This window comes from Oncorhynchus masou, chromosome 19 (assembly GCF_036934945.1).
Source record: "Oncorhynchus masou masou isolate Uvic2021 chromosome 19, UVic_Omas_1.1, whole genome shotgun sequence".
NCBI lineage: Eukaryota > Metazoa > Chordata > Actinopteri > Salmoniformes > Salmonidae > Oncorhynchus > Oncorhynchus masou.
In genome coordinates, this window is record NC_088230.1 from 23,707,470 (window position 1) to 23,730,643 (window position 23,174).

Below are 23,174 nucleotides of genomic sequence, written 5' to 3' on the forward strand. Positions count from 1 at the left end.
TTGACATTTTGCACATTTCGCCCAGCCCTACCTCAAGTCAATACACAATGTAGAAAAATCACTCAAAAACACTCTCATTTGTTGTACTTTGCTACGTATGTGCATTCCACCTACTTAAACACAGATAAAGTTTCTACCACTGCATAATGTTACAGAAAGTCTGTAACCATTCGCATGAACACTTTTCAACAGCTCATTAGGTAAATATTATATGTCCCTCTCCTCTCCCTCCCCTAACAGATCGCCTACAGTGGTATTCGGTCCTTTGACCCCTCGGTGCCAATAATGCGCCCCCCTCTGATCGTGTCTCTGCCCTGGAACACTTCTCACCACGTCTTCAACCAGCTGCACCCTGGCACCACCTACCAGTTCATCATACGAGCCAGCACCGTCAAGGGCTTCGGCCCCCCTACCACACTCAACGTCACCACCAACATCTCAGGTACATTTATTTAACATTTATTTATCCAGGAAGTCCCATTGATCAGAAGATCTATTTTAGAAGGGAAACCTGGCCAAGGGAATCCTCCTTAGTATGGTAGAGTATGTATGCAGTATAATGGCTGTAGTGTTACAGCTGCTAGACTATTAATAGTGCTACCAGAGCAAATATTGTTTATTAATCAAGTCAAATTAAATTGATGCATAATGTAGTTGTTGTCTTATGACATTCCTGCCTGTTGTTGTTTTGGTAAAAAGGGTCTGGTAGCGCTGCAGGTTCAAATAGCATCTAGGAAGCAAATTAACCAGAATGGGGTAACAAAACAATTGGTTGGGTTATGGGTTGGTTCGCTGATCGGTTTTCTGAGCAATTTCTACCCTGATACTAAGCACAGCACTGAGATATCTCTCAGTCATTTTGATCGTGTCAGACTCCGTTCAGTAATGGAATATCTGGATGCTCTGTACCTGTTGGAGTAATTTTCTGAAGCACACATTTTTCCCAATTCTAATCTTGGCAGCACTCAACATGTCCTAGACCAGGATGTATTTGGAATCTGTTGAAATGACAGCCTAGGACCTCATTAGATGATAATGCAAACCACATCAATCAAATTAACCAGGTGAATGGAAGCTAAAAGCTTCCTTAATGGAAAATGAGGCCAGTAACCTTTCTTTAAATAAGAGGAGCCTGGTGCTTTTTGCGCTAAGCGCCTACTTCAAAGATATGTAATGTACGTAATGTAGATGTAATCACGCAGTTCCTGCATTTTGGCAAAACTGCTATTGTCAATTTGTCAGGTTGCAATTCCCAGAAGTGTTTTAGAAAACATGTTCCAAGCAGGAAATATGTTTTTACATTTTTTACTTTGCAGTGCTATATTAAAGTTCAGCCAAGTTTAAAATGAAGCATAATGTGTCCTGATAGAGCCTTTCTCAAGACTTCAACATATTACACTCCATTGCCGACAATTTTTCTCCTCCTGTGATTTTGCACTAAATTCTTGTCTGTCTGGTGTGCTTTTTCCCCATAGCCCCAACACTGGAAGAGTATGATGGGTCCGAGGCGTTTCTGAATGAAACGGCCACCACCATCACCGTCCTACTGAAGCCCGCTCAGGCCAAAGGTGCCCCTATCAGGTGAGAGAACTAATGCTTGGCTTTTTTTGTCCAAGAGTTCTATCTAGTCATTTTAATGAAGGTCATCCATCTGTTTACCAGGACATCTCTGTCAGGACGTTTGTGTTGTGTCACTCCCTGTCGCTCCCTGTAGCACATCCCACAAATAGAGAGAGCAGTACTGGGTAATGTCTACAGAGACTCTGCAGGGAATTTACATATTCAGGTCCATGGCCCTGCCGATCTCCATTTGATTTGGCCATTGTAGGCCTGTGCCTTTTCATTTCCTCTCCCCTATCACAATCGGCAGGGATGGAGTTGAAGGTACTTGTCATAAAGAGGATTTGGAGAGAACTCTTTGTGCTCAGATTCAGTAAATCATCTATGCAACCAGGCCTGTTCTTTGATTGTGAAATTGGAGGGTCTGTGTATTGAAAGGGAAAGAACAACAGCCCTGATAACAAAACCACCTGACAGCATTTCTTTCTCACAAGCACTCACTCAGTATATGTGGCAGTTGTAGCTAATATGACACACCCACTTCTAATTTTGAGCAAATGTTTTTGGGTGTTTTTTTTCTGGAATACAGATTTTGTGTACAGTATAATGCTACAAATATCATAAAGACTTAGGTGCATCAACGAAACAAAGATGTGTGTTATCAAAGGGATCATTTAATTTGACTCGTTTTGGCAGTGCTCCGTAAAACTGGCCAAGCTCTGATGGAAGCCGATTGGCTAATCACGCAGCAGGTCTGTGTAGCGGTAATTTAGAGAGGGTTGGTTAAGGTGTGTATGAGAGATTGAGTTATAGCGAGCCTCAGGCCATTTGTCCAGGTAATTTGTAACATTTTGTCATTGACAAGCAGTACAGGGTAGAGGAAAGAGCCCGAGCACTCACCCTATTTTGGTGGAAGAGAATTTTGTGTCCATCTGCGACCGGCATTATGGAGTGTCACTTGTATTTTAGATCTGCGGTGCTTTGAGCTAAAATAGGAGCTATGGAAGTTCAGGGATGTGGAGATGGCTGTCAGGGCACTTGGGCGATAATGGTGAGGGAAGGGCGGTCAGGGGGACAGAGATACGCCCCTGGGCAGTCATTACCAAGGGTGGGAGGAGGGGTCGCGCTCTCTGAGCGGAACTACGGGTAGTGAAGTCTAGGAGGTGGCTCTGAGCTGTGGATGCGGAAGGAAGGTAGGTCTGCCATGTTTACAGCTCCATGAGTGTGTGAAGGGGCTTCTCCTTGCCCTGCACTGTGTTAATAAGTTGCCCTGGCACTGTGGTTTTTGCGTGTCTCGCCACATTAACAAAGACCCTCAGGGGGAGAGATGAGGCACAGCAGTGTGACTCTGAAATACAAATGATAGACCTGACCTGTTACTCTCACTGGAGGTTCATCAACTCCCATTCAGGGGGATTTCTCTACAGCCTCCCAGTCTGAGAGAATGGATTGTTATTAGTTAAAGGCCATGTGCAGATAAAGGGTCTCTGGTAGAAATTGCAAGGCCTGTAGCGTACGACGTTGCCAAGCCAGGGCTCATTCCAAGTGTTAAGCTCATTTGGCATGCCCTCTCTGTGCTCCGTGAAGTGAGAGATTGCTTTAAGATTAGCCTGCCTTTTGTTTGGCTAGCTGGCTTTGTTTGCTTGTGTTGTTTTGTGGGGACTGATTGCCTGTGATGTTTTGTCCCTCCTCAGCGCTTATCAGATTGTGGTGGAGGAGCTGAACCCACATCGCACACGCAGGGAGGCCAGCTCCGTGGACTGCTACCAGGTCCCAGTCCCCTTCCACAGTGCCTCCAGTGGTGGCTCGTCTTATTACTTTGCGGCAGAACTGCCACCAGGGAACCTTCCCGAACCCTCTCCGTTCACGGTGGGCGACAACAAGACGTACCATGGCTTCTGGAACCCTCCACTCACCCCCAGGAAGAACTATAATATCTACTTCCAGGCCGTCAGCAGTGTGGAGAAGGTGACTATACACCACTCTCGGCCAATAGGACCCTCTAATGTTCCCTCATTGGGTTATTGGGGTTTTAAATATGTCTTAAAACTGAATTGTACATTGAGGAGCATTGTTTTCCCACCCCCCTTTGATAACCTACTACTGTTCATTAGTTTTCCTTTTATCTCGTTTGTTCCTGTTTCTCATGTTGAACTGATTTGTATTATTTTATTTTATTTTGTTTCACAGGAATCAAAAACACAATGTCTGAGACTTGCAACAAAAGGTAAGAGTTTTCTTTTTGTTTATTTGTACAGCAAAATAAGTTCTTCTTGCCCAGTATCATTTAATTGACTGTACATTACAGTTGGATTTCAATCACTTTTCCCAGTAGCCAATAAATGCCCACTCTCTTGCTCAGATAAAGAACTGTTACGTGATAATGTGTGTCACTTTATCTTCCAAGAGAATTGTCGTGCAGCGAGAATCTGGATTGAGGCAGAATTAAGGAAAGCTTATTTATTTGTGATATGTGCGCTTGTAAAGCACCTTGCTCTGGTGAACAGCTTGTGTCTGTGAGAACAGGGGGCTGGCAGGGCCAATCCTTCTGATTTAACAGACAGAGAGAGAGAGAGAGAGAGCTCACTGGTTTTTATCATAAAGCCATGCTGTTGGTTTTTAGTGATTAAGAGGGAGTGGTCATTAAATTGATACAATTCCTACAGTGCCAGCTCATCTGTGGCGTAAATCGAAGGGAAATGGGTTGGCAATTTATGGACTCTGTCCTCTGGCTTTGCACTATTGAAATTACCTGCATTATAGATTATGGACAACATTTATGCTGAACATGCATTTTCCGAAGTGCATTGGAGTAACTGGCCAAGTATTTCAAGTGCTTATGGCCATGTCTTACTACAATTAATTAAATGGCCAGTAAGTTCAGCTTCAGTATCTCATTCAAAAGTTAGTTGGCCAGGCTAAATAGTACAATAGTCCCATCAAGTCATCAGGACAGTTCCACCCTACTCCAGCAAGAACTTTATTTCTACTAGAAGGTATGAAAACTAGGAGGTATGAAACAAGCAAAAAGCCACTGTTTTTCAGTGGAGAGCTATATGAAGATATTGCTAATGGCAAAACATTTCATGATCTCGGATGTCAGCCTAAGTTGGCTGCTAATGCTAATATGCCAGATGTAACTTCTATTAACCATGTATTAACTCTATAATCACCCATCAATAACACTATGCCTGAAGAAATGAGCTTAGCTGCATCAGGTTTCAAAAAATGCTATGCTAGGCTATGCTATGCTTGCTAGGAATGACATGCTTCCATCCACCACATGACATCACAGATACAGTTGAAGTCGGACGTTTACATGCACTTTGGTTGGAGTCATTAAAACTTGTTTTTCGGCCACTCCACAAATGTCTTGTTAACAAACTATAGTTTTGTCTGTTGTGTCATGCACAAAGTGGATGTCCTAAGTCATTTTTCCAACAATTGTTTACAGACAGATTATTTCACTAATAATTCACTATCACAATTCTAGTGGGTCAGAAGTTTACATACACTAAGTTGACTGTGCCTTGAAACAGCTTGGGAAATTCCATAAAATGATGTCATAGCTTTAGAAGCTGTGGATGCATTTCAAGGTCTACCTTCAAACTCAGTACCTCTTTGCTTGACATCATGGGAAATCTAAAAAAAATCAGCCAAGACCTCAGAAAAAAATAGTTGACCTCCACAAGTCTGGTTCATCCTTGGGAGCAATTTCCAAATGCCTGAAGGTACCACTTTCATCTGTGCAAACAATAGTATGCAAGTATAAACACCAAGGGACCATGCAGCCGTCATACCGCTCAGGAATGACGTCTCATAGAGATGAACGTACTTTGGGGAGAAAAGTGCAAATCAATTCCAGAACAACAGCAAAGGACCTTGTGAAGATGCTGGAGGAAACAGGTTCAAAAGTATCTATATCCACAGTAAAACGAGTCCTATATTGACAAAACCTGAAAAGCCGCTCAGCAAGGAAGAAGCCACTGCTCCAAAACCGCCATGCAAACCGTAGTCCTGCTTTTTAACTGTACATGGGGACAAAGATCGTACTTTTGGAGAAATGTCCTCTGGTCTGATGAAACAAAAAATAGAACTGTTTGGCCATAATGACCATCGTTATGTTTGGATGAAAAAGGTAGGAGGCTTGCAAGCCAAAGAACACCACCCCAACCGTGAAGCACGGGGGTAGTGGCATCATGTTGTGGGGGTGCTTTGCTACAGGAGTGACTGGTGCACTTCACAAAATAGATGGCAGGATGAGGAGAGGAAATGATGTGGATATATTGAAGCAACATCTCAAGACATCAGTCATGAAGTTAAAGCTTGGTTGCAAATGGGTCTTCCAAATAGACATTGACCCCAAGCATTCTTCCAAAGTTGTGGCTAAAGGACAACAAAGTCCAGGTGTTGGAGTGGCCATCACAAAGCACTGACCTCAATCCTAGAAAATTTGTGGGCAAAACTGAAAAAGCGTGTGCGAGCAAGGAGGACTACAAACCTGACTCAGTTACACCAGCTCTGTCAGGAGGAATGGGCCAAAATTCACCCAACTTATTGTGGGAATCTTGTGGAAGGCTACCCGAAATGTTTGACCCAAGTTAAACAATTTAAATGCAATGCTACCAAATACTAATTGAGTGTATGTAAACTTCTGACCCACTGGAAATGTGATGAACGACATAAAAGCTGAAATAAATCATTCTCTCTAATATTATTCTGACATTTCACATTCTCAAAATAAAGTGGTAACCCTACATGACCTAAGACAGGGAATTGTTACTAGGATTAAATGTCAGGAATTGTAAAAAAAAACTGAGTTTAAATGTATTTGGCTAAGGTGTATGTAAACTTCCGACTTCAACTGTAGATGGAATGATGATGTCACCCCGAAGGGTGTACTACCACTAAATATATGAACTTAGCTTTATTTCTATGCTTATCAATTAGACTCATATTTATGCATTTAATGTTTCTGCTTAATAATCAGTTAAGATTTTTTGAAAGGCCAAATCTGCCCACATATACTATTAGATTATCAGACATGGAAAGTGTTGTACTCATAACGCTTAAACAGCTGGCTGTGCATTAACACACCAGGGCTTGGGTTTGTTGTGCCTTTCAAAGATCGGAGAGGCCGTACTGTTGGTCCTACTGTTCTCTCATATAGGCCTATTTCCTTATTATTACTGGATTCAGCTTCGTTTGATATTCTCCTTCTCCCTGTCATGAAACCGCCGAAACCCTAATTGATGTGACACTGACAACAAGGGCACGCATAATTGTGACACTAATCCAAATCAGCCACAGTTAAGTCACCTCATACTGTAAGAGCGTGTTGATGTGGCCAATGCGTTCTCTGTCACAGCCATGATGAAACATATCACACTATTTTTCCATCCTCTCTCAACAACGTTGTTTAGTCCTAACAATAATCGACCCTTTTCCCAGAACTGTGTCGTGCTCAGAAATTCAAGTAGCCCAGTGTGTGTCCATGCAGTATCCACTTGGAGTACAGTATATGTAGTTTTTGCCCACTTGTGCCGATCTCACTCAGTTACTCACGTATCACATCCTTGATACATTATATGCCAGATGCGCTCTCATTCTCTGAATTGAAAACCACCTTAATTGCCCTAACTTAATTGGATATGAAAGTGTTGTTGTTTTTTGGTTGTACTGCTTGTCATGAATTGTTTTCCCCGTACAAATGTCTCCGATGCGCATTGGCCCGGAGGTTGTCAAACCAATCCAGACAGAATTTGATAAGGGCTCCGCCGTGTAGCCTACCATTAGGAATGAAAATAGATTTTCATTTTAAGCAGTGAGTTTTATCTTCAAAATGGTTGTAATCCAATTCCATTTGATTTTCCTCTGGTATTTTTTCATGAATATATCTCTAACTCTGACAGAAACATAAGTATTCTTGAGGCGAGATGGGGATTATGTCTCAAGCAATACCTTAAAACATTTGACACCAGGCTGAGGAACTGTTTAATAACCTTTTAACTGGTGTCAACATCTATTGTGAAACCTGCTCTGCTATCAAGGCTATTGTTTTTCTTGTTGCGCTGAATATTACATTTGTTATAGTACTCTTTATGGTATAGTCTGGCTGTTGCATGTAAAACATTGAGCGGATTAATGTGTGTTATTTGCAGATGATTTAATACTGCTGTTTTACAATCTAAAAAAGAAACCAGAAAAAAGGGTGACATATTTCTGACTGAGGCAAAGGCTCTTCTTTCATCTTCCCTTTGTCCCATAATAAGGCTGCAGTGGTAAGCAAACATTGACAGAAAAACACATAGCTCTATCATATCAATGACTTGGTTATTATCACCATGGGGTCAAGTTCAGGTATACTCTGAGTCGATCCAAACAATCTAGTCTGTTCAGTTAATTTCGCTGATATTTTCCAGAATGTTTTTGAAGCTGACTTAAATACTGGAAAATGGTTTCTGTACCATCATTTTCCCACTACAATAGCATGGCTAAAGTGAGGGTGAAAGAGCTGTCAAACAGAGAGAAGGGATAGTAGCTGTAGGTGTTTAAGTGTTGAAGCCAGCGGCGTGGCCAGTGGGTGACAACGTGAGAGACAAGGACAGTTTGTCCCGCTCCTTTGGGACACATGTTCTGTAGACATCCGTCTCCTTCCAACCTGATAGCGAGAGGGAGAGATTTGGAGAGGCAAGCGAGAGCTGGGGGGGCTCACTGTCAAGCACAACAGACAGTCCCAAAGGACACCCCCCCTCCCCATACACTGACAGAGATCTGGGTTTAAGCCCCAGAGACTACCTCGTTTCTACTACGTACATCCAACTTTCTGTTCCTAGAGGTGTTTTAGTGGATGTTAGACATGCTCTCTAAAATGGTTTCGTCCATCCACAATGTTAGGGTTCACGCCAATTACAGATGATGTTTTACGAGCAAAGCAGATTAGTTTCAGGAATAAAGAAAGCTACAGTATGGGACCACCAAACATCCCAGTACAGTCTTTCTAGTACAGTCTTTCTATAGTCTGTCTTAGGAGGTGGTCTGCGGAAGATTGTTCTTGCCCCAGGGTGGTGAGTTAGTGAAATACAGAATAGTGGTCCCTCTAGTGACACAGATGCCAGTTTTGTTGTTGTTTTTCCCTTGATAGAAACTAGGCCATTGAATTGACCCCGAGGAATAATGGCTTGAGTGCTGGCTGAAGATGGGCTTTTCCCAGACATCCCATTTTATCAGTCTCCGTAAAGAACCTCTGTTTGATCTGAGGATGGATGAGATGGGAGTCGTCATATCTTCCATTCCTTTCACTGCTGTTGGTTATCATTCAGCTGTTGATATAAAAGGACTACATTATTGTATGAATAAAGTACTAGGTTCAGCGTTGTATAGGGATATAATTATCCTTTGACATCATATTTGCCCTGCAGGTTGGAGTGCAGGGGTCAGGAGATAAAGGACTTGCATCAAGAAATAACGTACATTTTAGAAATTGTGCAATGGTCTCAGTCTACTGTAGGAAGGGCATTTCACTAAGTGCTAGGAGACCATAAAAGGAAGGATTATGCTTTACTTGGTTTTTATGTGTTTTGCATTAGAAAGAGGATTATGGCGCTTGTATATCTCAAAAGCAAAATAATACAATACATCAGAGGCAACATGATTAATGTAGAGATATTTAGATTTTTTCAACTTTTCTGATTGGTACAAAGTTTTGTATTGGTTCACCTTAGACAGTATTTACGTATGCCCCTATTTGTAAACAGTTTAGCAAATAACATGCTGTGTTATCATATTATTTTCTTTGTTTTCTAATGAGTATCCAAACCCAATGCTTTACAGTAGTTAATGGCTTTGAAGTTTTTGAAAATATTAAAAGACAAGAGATAGTGAATTTATACTTTTAATATCTTGTGGGACCATGGGGGTATGAAACATAATTAGAAATTATATTCTAAAGGCATTTACAAGAAAACCCAATTTAATCAGGACATTAGTGTGTGTAGAACCAGAGCACAAAGATAGTATACGGTAATGGAAATATGAATGTGTTTAAATATGAGTAGGCTATTGGTCTTTGTCTTTTTATGTCGTGGTATGGCTCAATCTGGAAGACATCCTAATGAAAGGGGGAAGTGTATATGTCATGTGTGATGGGAAAACCAATCCCTGTTCGAGTGGACCACCATCTGGTCAAGTGAAGTAATCATTATGGTCAAACATTATGAACAAACATTATGATCAAAGGAAGTATAGTTCTGCTGGAAGAGACTCACTTTTGCACTATGCCCTTTCAAGGGTTGTGTTTCACGGTCAAAACGACAACAGACACCTTATTAATTGACATCTGTTTCTAACCTGTCACCTAGGAGCTACAGAGGAACCAGAGGTGATCCCGGACCCAGCCAAGCAGACAGACAGGGTGGTGAAGATTGCTGGCATCAGTGCTGGGGTGCTGGTTTTCATCCTACTGGTGCTGGTGGCCATCCTTCTGGTCAAGAAGAGGTGAGTGGAGCGTCGTAAATAGTAGACACTGTGTTACTGGCTCTATGCTAGCATAGCATACGTACACACCATGAGAACAACTCCATCCCATGCCATCAACATAACCATGACTCTCAGCGGAGGCTGGGCTGGACTATCAGACAGCCTTCACAATGAGGGGGGTGAGAGGAGGGAGGAGAGGGTGGGTGAGAGGAGGGAGGAGGAGGGGGGCGGGGTGTGAGAGGATGGAGGAAAGGGGGGGTGAGAGGAGGGGGGGAGAGGAGGGGGAGAGGAGGGAGGAAAGGGGGTGAGAGGAGAGGGGGAGACGAGACTACAGTATTGTATGTTATTGTTTATGCAGTGTCAAGACCATGTTATGACAAACTCTGGTAAAACAGCCTTACATATAGTCAGCTTTACCAGAGTTTGTCATAACATGGTTTGGTAGAGAGTTGGATTGAGTTTCAAGGGGAAGCAGGCAGAGTACTGGACATGACTTAGATGAGGAGGACCCATAAGGCTTATCTCTCAGAGTAGCACAGTGAACTTTGGAGCATACAGATTTCCACAGGTTTTCTTAAAATGTTCAGAGAATTTCATCTTTATATCTGAAGTGGCTGGTCTGAAAATCTGTGTAACATACCCAGGATTATTTGGCTTTGCTGAGTTTTGGAGGTGATTTGAACTCACACAAGTGCATACCAGTGGTGAGCAATACTAATAGACTTTTCTTTGCTGAGAAGTGGAACATTTCTTTGAAGTCTTTGAGGTGTCTTAATTTAATAGCTATTCCGATGTGTTTTACTGTGGTTTTTCACTGCAGCTTATTAAGATTTCTGCTTTTATGCTGTTTTTCCACAGAAAAAGTTGGCAGCTTTTTTTTGAGGGTTGCATTCAGGATACATACCATAATAACAATATTGAGCTGTGCTCAGTTTGTGCTAGCCTCAAGTTTTATTCATTTTATCACTCGCTTACCTTCTCATCCCACTCAGTAATGCTTGGAGCTGCTTCATTCAAGACTCATTCAGAATTTTGTTTACTGCTTGGTAATTACAGTTTAGCTCTATGTATATTTCCTGGCCTTTATTTTTTATGATTTGACTGTGTTGACCATCTAAATGCATCAAAGTCAATAATTGTCTAACTAACAGCCCCCAGTAAAGAGTGGATTGAGCCTATATTAATTCCTGTGCTATCCATTATTAACTGTTAGTGGAAGTCCAAGCTCAACATACTTTTACTCTACTATACTTTTCTGTTAGTATTCATTAACATTTTCCTAATTGGACAAGTTATAGGGGAATGGACTGTATTTTGGAAGGTTATATATAATCCGAAACCTCTGATGTTGTCTAAATGCTACTTTTCTTTTTAGTCATGGAGGCTTTACTACGAAGAATTGGTCAGTCAGGTGTGTACACACACACACACACACACACACACACACACACACACACACACACACACACACACACACACACACACACACACACACACACACACACACACACACTCTCTCTCACTCACTCTCTTTCTCTCTCTCTCTCTCTCTCACTCTCTCTCTCTCTCTCACTCTCACTCTCACTCTCACTCTCTCTCTCTCTCTCTCTCTCTCTCTCTCTCTCTCTCTCTCTCTCTCTCCCTCCCTCCCTCCCTCCCTCCCTCCCTCCCTCCCTCCCTCCCTCCCTCCCTCCCTCCCTCCATCCCTCTCTCTCTCTCTCTCTCTCTCTCTCTTTCTCTTTCTCTTTCTCTCTCTCTCGTTTTACTAACCTTGTAGGGACACACAATTGATTCCCATTCAAAATGCTATTTTCCCTAACCCTAACCTTCGCTCCAAAATATCAGCTTAACCCTAAACCAAACTTAACTCCTAAACCTAACCTTTAACCCCTAACCCTAATTCTAACCCTAATACTAATTCTAACCCTAAACCCTAGCCTTTTTCCTTGTTGGGTCCGGCAACATGTCCCCAGTTGTTTATTATTATTCTATTTTTACTATTCTTGTGAGTACTTCTGGTCCCCACAAGTATAGTTAAACATGTCCACACACACACACACACACACACACACACACACACACACACACACACACACACACACACACACACACACACACACACACACACACACACACACACACACACACACACACACACACACACACACACACACACACACACACACACACACACACACACACACACACACACACAGTTGGGGTCATGCAGAGGAGGCAGGTTGTAGAGATCAGGGTGTTTGGGGCCTTGAGAGAGCAAATTGTGTCGTGCTGTAATTACTTTGTGAATCTCCTATCGATTTTGTTCAGTTTTTCAGATAAGGTTTTATAATGAACGCTGGCAAACTGAACTGTCTCCAGCACCTGTGATGAATTCTTTGGAAAGAAATAGAGATTGTTTTAAAGGGAAAAAATAAATAACTTCTCCTCAGTCGGAGCACATCTCTACATGCTGATCAGGTTTAGCAGGAAAGATGTGCGGAGAGAAGCCCTTACTCTGCTCACCTTTTCTCACTTTGTATGACACATGGCACCATCGTGTGGCCATTTAGCAGAATGATAGTTTGAAATCTCCCTATAGAACTATTACCAGGTACTGTAAGTAAGACTATACATCTTTGTTGTCTCACATATTTAACAAAGATTCTGACACACATACAATGCATGGGTCATTGATGAAAGCTTTTTCAACCAATGTGTTTTCAGGTTAGATTTACACAAAAGTGATCTACACAGTATCTAATGATCCAGGTTAAACAAACACATCCCAATGAACTTGAATGACATTAGTGCCTATCATCTGTGGGGTTCAGGAGAAGTGAATTTGAATGAGACTGATGAATGAGAGGTGCTTATACACCTCTTCCTGATAGAGATATCTGTAACGTTGTGGTTCTGTTCAGCGTTGGACAGTCAAGCGGTGCCTGTGACTACTGATGAGTGAGGCTTTCAAATGAATCTTAATTGGCAGAGCAGCCTCTGTGTCTCTGTAGATGTTCTGCCAGTTAAGGAATCATTCCTAACGACCACTGCTCATTTACAGCCGTCTCCCTCCTAATTTCCCCTTCCATCCCCCTTCCATACCCCGATCCATAACCTTTCAACTTCAGAGAAAGCTCATTCTGCCACAGGTCATTCCTTAGCTCCATTCTCCCCTTTCCCTTCCTTCATGCTTTTTCCCCTCCATTTTCTTCACTGGGTATTGTTGATTTAGTGGAGCTGGTACAGGCTTCCTTTGTGATGATAAAAGGAAAAGGTCAGGTTATAAAGTGAGTCTTTTCTCTCTTGTCGTGAGTGACAGATGTGTGGGTTGAGTAATAATAACTAAGTTTCCCTTTCTCTGATATTGAAAGAAAGTTACTTTTCATCGATGTTCTTCTGGATCAAATCTAAAGGAGTAGCTTTTGAATTATAGTTAAGTATTCTACAGTAAGTCTGGCAGATTCAAACCCCTTTGTTCAGTATTACAAACAATTGGTTTGTGTTGGTTTGGTGTTGGTGTACTATTGTAGTTGCATAGTAGTTCATGTTTGTAATAGAATCTATTCCCTATGGTTTAGAATATTTTTCAGAGAGGTGGGAGGGGGTTCATTTCATTGAATGCTTTTAATATCAGACATTGGCGTTAATTACAGTGCCTGCTTTTGAGTTTTTGGATGGCTTCCTGGTTTGTAATTTCAGCCTGAAAAAGGACTGGTGTTTGGAGCGATGGGGCACATTGGGTGCTAATGAGCCATAAACTCCTAATCCCATTGGAATGGATTAAAAGTACTGATGGTAATTGAATTCTGAAATATGACTAATGTCCCTATGTGCCCAAAGTAAAGAGAAAGCTTGTGAAAATCAATAAAAAAGGGAGATATAGATTTGTTTTGGAACTAGTTGGCGTAACGTTTTGTGGGTGTCTTGAGTGTAGTTAATGTTGTTGGTGCTATAGACACCCAGGTGTAGTAATCAACTAGACATCCTCTATCGGTTTATTCTAGAGATAATTAGAGGTCTATTTCTCTCTCACACACACACTGACCCTGTGTGTCTGAATCTCTCTTCCTCTTGTTAGTTGCACCGAGTTTCTTTTCTTCCAAAATCAGGTGACCAGTAGAGTAGAACTCAATGATGCACAATGCAATGCAAGTCAATGAAGTGGATATTGGGATCTCGTAGTTGCTTTGCACAGAAACAATGGAGGTTGAGGCCAAAACATACACGCACTGGCAACATTTGTATGCTTCTTTTATTTTTGTTTTACTTGCACATTATCTTCAATTACACTTTTATTTTCATCTTCATTTAGGAAAGTTGTGAGTTCATATCGGATGATTACATTACAAACACTAGTTACTGAGGAGATCAATACTTTTGTGCAAGACACAACTCATTGATCTAATACAATAATGAATCTGTGGTTCCCTTATTGAACAGAACCTATAAAAGATACTGCATCTTTAAAATGGTGGTCCATGACATTGCTTGTTTTCCAGGTAGCAAGAAGCTTGTTCTTTAGTTTGGCACAATTTGTTTTGCAGCTGTGTTTCTCCACAATGCTTATCAAGACTTTTCTTTTCATATGTTAACACCGTTGCCTTTGTGAGTCCAATCTTCAAACTGTCTGACTGTCCATGTGAATGAGACAGTATTTAATGCATGACATTAATGATTCTGCCCAATTCCAAATTCAACCAGAACAAAAAGATGAACTATTTGCATATTTGTAAGGAAAATAATTTCTCAATTTGAATTAATGCATGTAAAAATTTAATTCTAACATTAGGAAGTTAATTGATAGAGATTTAATTTTGTTGTCTTGCACCTTTTTCTGCTTTTGTTGATCCGACTGATTCACACTTTGCATTCACCAATATCTCTTCATCCTGATGTCTCTGATTTGCGTGCCAGGAGGAGCTACTATTCTTACTCATATTACCTGTAAGTAAACAGACAAACAACAACAAAACAGAAACAAACAAACCCAAAATACAATGAGTGCACTTGTCCTTGGTTAGTTATGTAGTGTTTTAAAGATGCAGTATCCTTTTTTCAAGTGAAAACCCATATCGCTCAAAACCAATTGCCATTGCCATTGACCAGCTCAAACATGCTTCGAAACACTCTCCAAACCAAAGTCATGATGACCAAAAGCGGTGTTATTTGAAAAAAGAATGCTGCACTTTGTGTCCTGTGTTCAATCTGAGTGCATGTGGTTGTATGTATGTCAGTAACTCATGTATTTCATTACTCTTCTTCATCTCCTGGACCTCCTTTGTCCATTGAAAGGATACGGGGTAAACTGTGTGCCTCTACACGTGCACACAGTTTGTGTTGTATGTCTTTTATATTTCATAAGCCCTTTCCAATTGGTTGCTCTGAATGTTGGTTGCAGAAGGTTTCCTCTTTGGTTTGGTGTAGGATCATCTTCTGCTGTGATGCTGCTGTAGACAGTAGACAGTCGTCTCCACACTGTGGTGCTTTCCACTTGCTAAGGGCTGAAAAATAAAACCTCCCCAATCTGTTGTCCTGACAAGTCTGCCGATGCTCTCACATGCTCTCCCATTCGACATGCTTGCCATTTCACCCTCGCCTCTGTGAGTGTTTTTTTTATGCTACACAGGCCTCGCATTTACCTCCCCACTCCTTTCATTTTTGTATTTCTCACAATCATGTTTCATTTCATACCTAGAAGTGACACTCAACCTCAAGTGAAGTCAAGTGAATGAGTCTTTTCAGAATTTCAGAGATTATTCCCCCAGATTGAGGGTACTTTTTTTTCTCTCTCTCTCTCTCTCTCTCTCTCTCTCTCTCTCTCTCTCTCTCTCTCTCTCCGATGAAAATGAAAGACTGTATCAGCTGCACAGTGAACATCTTATGCTGGCTTCGGATAGTCCCTTCATGCAATGTTAGGATATCAAATTTCTTAGCCCCCCCTGGGGGACATTTAGCCAATTATATCCTGTTAAATTGGAATAATTGAACAGCTGAAAGTTACCAATAATTAACCTTAAAATGGTCAATCTGTTTTTCCCAACGGGAAAGAGTTTGCCACTATCAAAGGTCATTAAAAGGTACAACATGGGAACTGGATCAGTTTCTCACGGCTCTTGGTAAAATTGACCCTGCTGTGCATACCTATTTTGGAACCAGTTCAAATGCATGATGGGCAGAAATTAATATATTCATTTTACTAGAACTGTATGAAATTATACAATTTGACATCTTTCTCCTGCTGTCCACCCATCTGTCTCTTCTCTAGTACAAAGAGACCTCCTTTCAATTTCACTAGAGCGGCTCCTTAGTAACCTCATCTCAATGCTTTCATCTAACTGCGAACTGCAATCAGAGGATAATTTGTACTGCAGCACCTTTCTTCAGGGTGCACGCAAAGTGGAATTAGGAACTAGGAATAGAATAGAGTGGGTATGTGTTTTCATCGCAGTGCTCCTTTTTACAATACAAATGTAGAGAAACCGGCACAGTCGTAATTGCCCTTGAAATAAAAGCCTCCCAGTCTTGCAGGTGTTCAATCAGCTTTTCTCAACCAGGGGCCAATGAGGGAGTGTGCACACAATCAGTTAAATCGGTCAAACCATTTGGTATATCAATCTTGTTAATCTATAAACCCTATCTACTCCTGTCCAGAGGAAATGATAATGAGACAATCAACCAGACAGTGAGTCCCCAGATGTCAGAATGTCTTGTCAGAACCCAGATTGGAGATGAGATATGGCAACCTCTCACCTTAGCATGAAGCATATGCCTTTCCCCTTCGAAGCAGAAGTTACTCCTGCATGATTTCGATGCTTGAAATTGGACCCTTTTAGATTTCCCCTATATTTCTGCTACAGTATGTACCGAATGATACTTGACCCTAAGAATACAGTATTTGTGGGGTTTACACATATTATTGGATGAAAACACAATTTTAAAAAGGCCAAATGTGGAAGCCAAACCAATGGTCTGTTGTCATGGAGATAAAATGTTCTCTTTAATTGATTTCCCTTTAGTCTTTCCTGCTGTGTGTAAATCATTTTTGTGATATTTAAACCTGCTTGTTTGATCCTTCAGGAAACTGGCCAAGAAGCGCAAAGATGCCATTGGGAATACTCGTCAGGAAATGACCCACATGGTGAATGCCATGGACCGCAGTTATGCTGATCAGAGCACGCTCCACACTGAGGATCCCATGGCTGTCACATTCATGGACTCCCACAACTTCAGCAACAGATGTAAGTATAATAGTCCCTCCACAGATCCCTGGGGAACACCTCCCTCCACAGACACATGATACATGTGAGAAAGCCTCCTGACAGTGAGAACAGAGGAGGCTGGTGGGAGGAGCTATAGGATGACGGGCTCATTGTAATGGCTGGAATGGAGTCAATGGAACAGTACCAAACACATGGAAATGTCTTTGACTCTGTTCCATTGATCCCATTACAATGAGCCTGTCCCCTTATAGCTCCTCCCACCAGCCTTCTGACAGTTCGATAACCCCTCTGCCTTACAATGGAAAAGGCCTTAGCACAGAGAAGTGTCCTATAAGACAGGCTCTGAAGAGAGGCGTTAAGTTGTACCTTACATGTTTTTACTTTAAAATGCATAAAAGGAAATTCCCAACATATGAATAAATGCCATTAATGATTTGAACCGTTGTCCCAGGATATTTGCTAGAATGACTTCTATTCCTATGCTCTGTTCATCTTGACCCTGGTATTTTATCATTCTGTAGTGTGCAGCAGCTTACTCAAGCCTTCTGGAATGTTCCTCATAAGATTTTTTTCCTTACAGTGCCTAATGATCCACTTGTGCCAACGGCAGTGCTAGGTGAGGCCCTGGTGCTATGTCATCTGCCCTGCCATGACTTGTGTTCCTCATGCATATGCCGTTGTCACAGTCCTGTAGCCGCCCATTGTAAACCTGTAGCTGACCCATCGTAAACTATTGTCTCTGTGTTAAGTCTGAGTAGTCAGTCACATACAATTCATGGTATCCTTGAGAATGTATCACTGTCAGAATGACTGGCCTCCATATTCACTTATCCAGTAAGGGGGATAAAATAGGAATTGTTTCCAGATTGTAGATTTCCCCTGGCTGCCAGTATAAAGCACTTGGCCCTCAGCCATGGTAGAGTGGAGACGTGGCAGTCCTCCAGTGAACAGATGAGCAACACTTCAGGGTTTAGGACCCACCCATGAGCCGTTGAATTGAAGCTAAACCCCATTCAGAGACTCACACTTCTGAATGCATTACAACTGTCTACAAGCTCCAAATCCAGCTCAGGGCATTGGTTTAGAGATGAAGAGGGAAAACAAATTCAAACTCAAGTGAAGATTGATATATGACAGATACATTCACCTGAGCCCCAACCTGAAGATTAACCTCCTACATAACATTGTTATAGAATGAAACCAGTCATCCTGTTATTGTGTGTAAGTCCTTAGCGTCAAGACAGACTTTGTGAGCTGGTGCCATTTTACCACACCCTCAGCCTCTCTGGGACTTGTCTCTGTCTGTGGAGAGTCAAAAAACACATCTGACAGTTTCTATGTAATGGAGTTCCTATGTAATGGAGTTCCTTCCTGATGCCATGAGTGTTCACTCGTGGCATCAGGAAGGAGAGTGTTAGACACGGTGACACTAGATACGGTGTAGTCCACACTGACAGAACAAGCAAGCAACCGCTGAGGGTCTTTACTGCTTACTGAAAACCTGAGTTTGATGGGGAATTAAAATTCCCCCTCAGGCCAGTGTGCTTGCTGTAAAAATGTCTTATTTTAGCTCTGTGTTGACGCTGGGCTTGGTAATAGGAAGTGAAGGGTGCAGTTCAAGCCGTGGCTCAATCTATCATGTTAGGGCAGAATTAAGAATTACACATTTGCTAATGAGTAAAAATGTCAGCTGAGATAGTCTCTACACTAGAGTGCAGCAGTTCTCTCACGAGTTTAGTGTCACTCCTCCTAGATCCCACCCACTGCAGAAGTTTCTGTCTGTCTCACCATAGCTCTCTAGAAAGCCATTTGCAAATGTGTTAAGAAAGTCGATGTTGTGTGTTGGTCATGTAGTATAGTCGAATCTGTCGTCGTTGTTTGGTGATCCCCTCCACCACCCTAACGTTCCAGACATGTCACGGCATTATATATATGTATGTATATGTGTGTATGTATATATATGTGTATGTATGTATGTATGTATGTATGTATGTATGTATGTATGTATGTATGTATGTATGTATGTATGTATGTATGTATGTATGTATGTATGTATGTATGTGTATGTATGTATGTGTATATATATATTATATATATATATATATATGTGTATATATATAATATATATATACACACACACACGTGTATACACACACACACGCAGTTGAGGTCGGAAGTTTACATACACCTTACTCAAATACATTTAAACTAAGTTTTTCACAATTCCTGACATTTAATCCTAGTAAATATTACCTGACTTAGTTCAGTTAGTATCACCACTTTATTTTAAGAATGTGAAATGTCAGAATAATATTAGAGAATGATTTATTTCAGGTTTCATTTCTTTCATCAAAATCCCAGTGGTTCAGAAGTTTACATTCACTCAATTAGTATTTGGTAGCGTTGCCTTTAAATTGTTTAACTTGGGTCAAATGTGTTGGGTAGCCTTCCACAAGCTTCCCACAATAAATTGGGTGGGAAGCATTCCTCCTGACAGAGCTGGTGTACCTGAGTCAGGTTTGTAGGCCTCCTTGCTCGCACACGCTTTTTCAGTTCTGCCCTCAAATGTTCTATGGGATTGAGATCAGGGCTTTGTGATGGGCACTTCAATACCTTGACTTTGTTTTCCTTAAGTAATTTTGCCACAAATTTGGAAGCATGCTTGGGGTCATTGTCCGTTTGGAAGACCCATTTGCGACCAAGCTTTAACTTCCTGACTGATGTCTTGAGATGTTGCTTTAATATATCCACATCGTTTTCCTGCCTCATGATGCCATCTATTTTGTGAAGTGCACCAGTCCCTCCTGCAGCAAAACACCCCCACAACATGATGCTGCCACCCCTGTGCTTCACGGTTGGGATGGTGTCTTCAGCTTGCAAGCCTCCCCCTATTTCCTCCAAACATAACAATGGTCATTATGGCCAAACAGTTCTATTTTTGTTTCATCAGACCAGAGGACATTTCTCCAGAAAGTACGATCTTTGTCCCCATGAGCAGTTGCAAACCGTAGTCTGGCTTTTTTTATGACGGTTTTGGAGCAGTGGCGTCTTCCTGGCCTTTCAGGTTATGTCGATATAGGGACTTGTTTTACTGTGGATATAGCTACTTTTGTACCTGTTTCCTCCAGCATCTTCATACGGTCCCATGCTGTTGTTCTGTGATTGATTTGCACTTTTCGCACTAAAGTATGTTCATATCTAGGAGACAGAACGCGTCTCCTTCCTGAGCAGTATGATGGCTGTGCGGTCCCATGGTGTTTATACTTGCGTACTGTTGTTTGTACAGATGAACGTGGTACCTTCAGGTATTTGGAAATTGCTCCCAAGGATGAACCATACTTGTGGTCTACCATACTTGAGGTCTTGGCTGATTTCTTTATTTTCCCATGATGTCAAGAAAAGAGGCACTGAGTTTGAAGGTAGGCCTTGAAATACATCCACAGGTACATCTCCAATTGACTCAAATGATGTCAATTAGCCTATCAGAAGCTTCTAAAGCCATGACATAATTGTCTGGAATTTTCCAAGTTGTTTAAAGGCACAATCAACTTAGTGTATGCTAACTTATGACCCACTGGAATTGTGATACAATTCCGACTTCAACTTCCGACTTCAACTGTGTGTGTGTGTGTGTGTGTGTGTATGTGTGTGTGTGTGTGCGCATATATTTATTTGTATTATATATGTACTACAAACACTGTGTGCTAACTGTTGACCTAGCTAAAAGCTCTTGTTTTTTTCTTTTCTTGCTGTCCTAATTGTAAAGTGCCAATTACCGGTAAGTGCATGTGACCAGTGTGTGTGGAAAGTGTCCCAAAGTGCTCAATGAAATGAAAAGAAATTGATTGCCAGAGAACATATACTGGGTGATTTATCCATTAGATGGATGTGTCCGTAATAGTAGCTAACTTCCCCTCCACTGACAGGCCCTTAAACCATGACTTAACATTCCCCTAAACTTACATCTGGGGGGTGGTAGTAGCTCAGGAGCTAGCCAAGCAAGAAGGATGTACAGCTCATGGCTCAGTAGGTCATGTGATTGATTGCCGCTAGATCATGCTGGGATTTAGAGGGGTGTAGATTCTTCCTGAGGAGAACCTGGGACTCAACAGGCAACCACCTCATTTTCCCACACGCACACCCACACACACTCGCGCCACTCTCACACAGACACACACACGCGCTCATCTCCTGTCTCCCGGGCAGGCTGTTAAATGGCTGCGTGTCTGAGGGGTTGACATGGTTCAGATAAGACATTAAAGGGCACATATGGTGCCTGTCAGGCCTGAGAGTGTCCTACCCTCACACTGCCTCTCAGTGAAGCCCCTGTGTCTGTCCATCTGTTTGTCTGCTGGGAAAGGCAGGCACACCACTCCTCGACTATATCAACCTCCGTCTTGCCCACTCACCAAGCTGTCTCGACACGTCAGTGACTGCCAGGTGCCATGTGGCTTACATCCCTCACAGCTTAGCTGTTTCACTGGGGAGTTGCTTTAGATACATAGTGTACTGGCAGGAGCCATGTTATTTGCCAGAAAGAAAATGCTATGTTCATTGCCATTTTTGCAAGAAAACCATGTTATTTTGTAAGAGAAGCACACCCAATGTGGTTATAATGAGGGATTCGTCATGATTTCCACACAGGTCAGATATGTGCTCTGTGAGTGTTTGTGATGTTGGATGATAATGGTCCTTCACAAGCCTGTGTATTCCTCACCAATGTGTGATTTCCCTGGACAGATGAGAACCACACTGCAGCTGCTGCAGAGTCCAGTCGGCTGCTGGACGTCCCTCGGTACCACTGTGAGGGGACAGAGTCGCCCTACCAGACCGGTCAGCTGCACCCAGCCATCAGGGTGGCTGACCTGCTCCAACACATAAACCTGATGAAGACCTCCGACAGCTATGGCTTCAAGGAGGAATATGAGGTCAGACCCCACGACTCTAGTTTACAGTATACCCATTACATAACACAAGGCCTTAAGACTCTAGTCTATACTTATAACATAGCATATTTACGGTGGTCCTAAATGGCAGAGTAGCTTTTAAAATTAAGTGACAGACCCTTAGGGCCACCATACAGTTTAGCTAAATGTATGTGGTCCTCAGCCCTCAAGACAGTCTTCCTCATAGTCTCGCTGTTCAAACCATCAACACACCTTTAACTTCATACAATTCTAATCTGGTTCAAATGAAACATACAACTCCATTTTTGGGAGGTTCTTAAAAAATACAATATTCCTTCAGTGAAGAACAAGCTAAAATGTTATAGGGATTGTGTCACATCCTGTCGTGGTTCTGCACCGCTCGCTGTGTAGACTGGATGGGCGACCACAGCCCTGCACAGAGAGAGTTTCCTGTCAGCGGGTGGTTTGCCAGTGAGACGCTCTAACTTCTTGCAGAGGTTTAGAGACATTCAGTTTCTTGCTCTGCAGCCTTTGAAAGATCAAAGGTTTAGTTTAGAGTGTTGTGAGAAAAGTTACAGGCAAAGGCTCAGCTCTGATAGTCATCTCCCCAGAGATTACTTCACAATTATGCTGTTGTTCATTCTAGTGGAATTGTGTCTGTTTAAATGTGACGTCCTGTTGTAGTATTAGATAATGATCACATTGGTGAAGACCAAATGTAGAGGTTTTGAGCATCAAATCCCACACTGCATTTGCTATCCAGCCCTTTGTACTTCAATGGACAGTAGAATAATTCATTTAACTTTTTTTATTGGCCACATTGTTGCCAGGAATTTTGTCGCATTTGCCACCTTGTGTGTCTATTGTTTGCTGAGACCCAACAGGCCAGACATCGAAGCTTTGAAGTGATGGTTCTTCGACAGACATACAATAGAAAAGTCCATAGAAAACTGCCTTTTGATTATATTGCAGTGCCTTACCCACCGTCTAGACAGTAGTGTTGTACATA

The 23,174-nt window shown here is 41.9% G+C and overlaps 1 protein-coding gene across 15 annotated transcripts in view; it reads left to right on the forward strand.

Annotated features, from left to right (window-relative positions):
• LOC135506026 (receptor-type tyrosine-protein phosphatase kappa-like) overlaps positions 1-23,174 on the forward strand; it is a 168,808-nt gene that overhangs the window by 135,181 nt on the left and 10,453 nt on the right. For 8 of the 15 annotated variants that reach the window (XM_064925367.1, XM_064925370.1, XM_064925368.1 and 5 more), the window contains 9 exons: positions 241-442; positions 1,476-1,581; positions 3,255-3,528; positions 3,751-3,787; positions 9,921-10,056; positions 11,414-11,449; positions 17,116-17,276; positions 17,839-17,874; positions 21,999-22,186. In XM_064925367.1, the coding sequence (XP_064781439.1) occupies positions 241-442; positions 1,476-1,581; positions 3,255-3,528; positions 3,751-3,787; positions 9,921-10,056; positions 11,414-11,449; positions 17,116-17,276; positions 17,839-17,874; positions 21,999-22,186 (1,176 nt within the window). The remainder of the gene's footprint in view (positions 1-240; positions 443-1,475; positions 1,582-3,254; positions 3,529-3,750; positions 3,788-9,920; positions 10,057-11,413; positions 11,450-17,115; positions 17,277-17,838; positions 17,875-21,998; positions 22,187-23,174) is intronic. The other 7 variants (XM_064925372.1, XM_064925378.1, XM_064925381.1 and 4 more) reach the window with 3 other exon arrangements.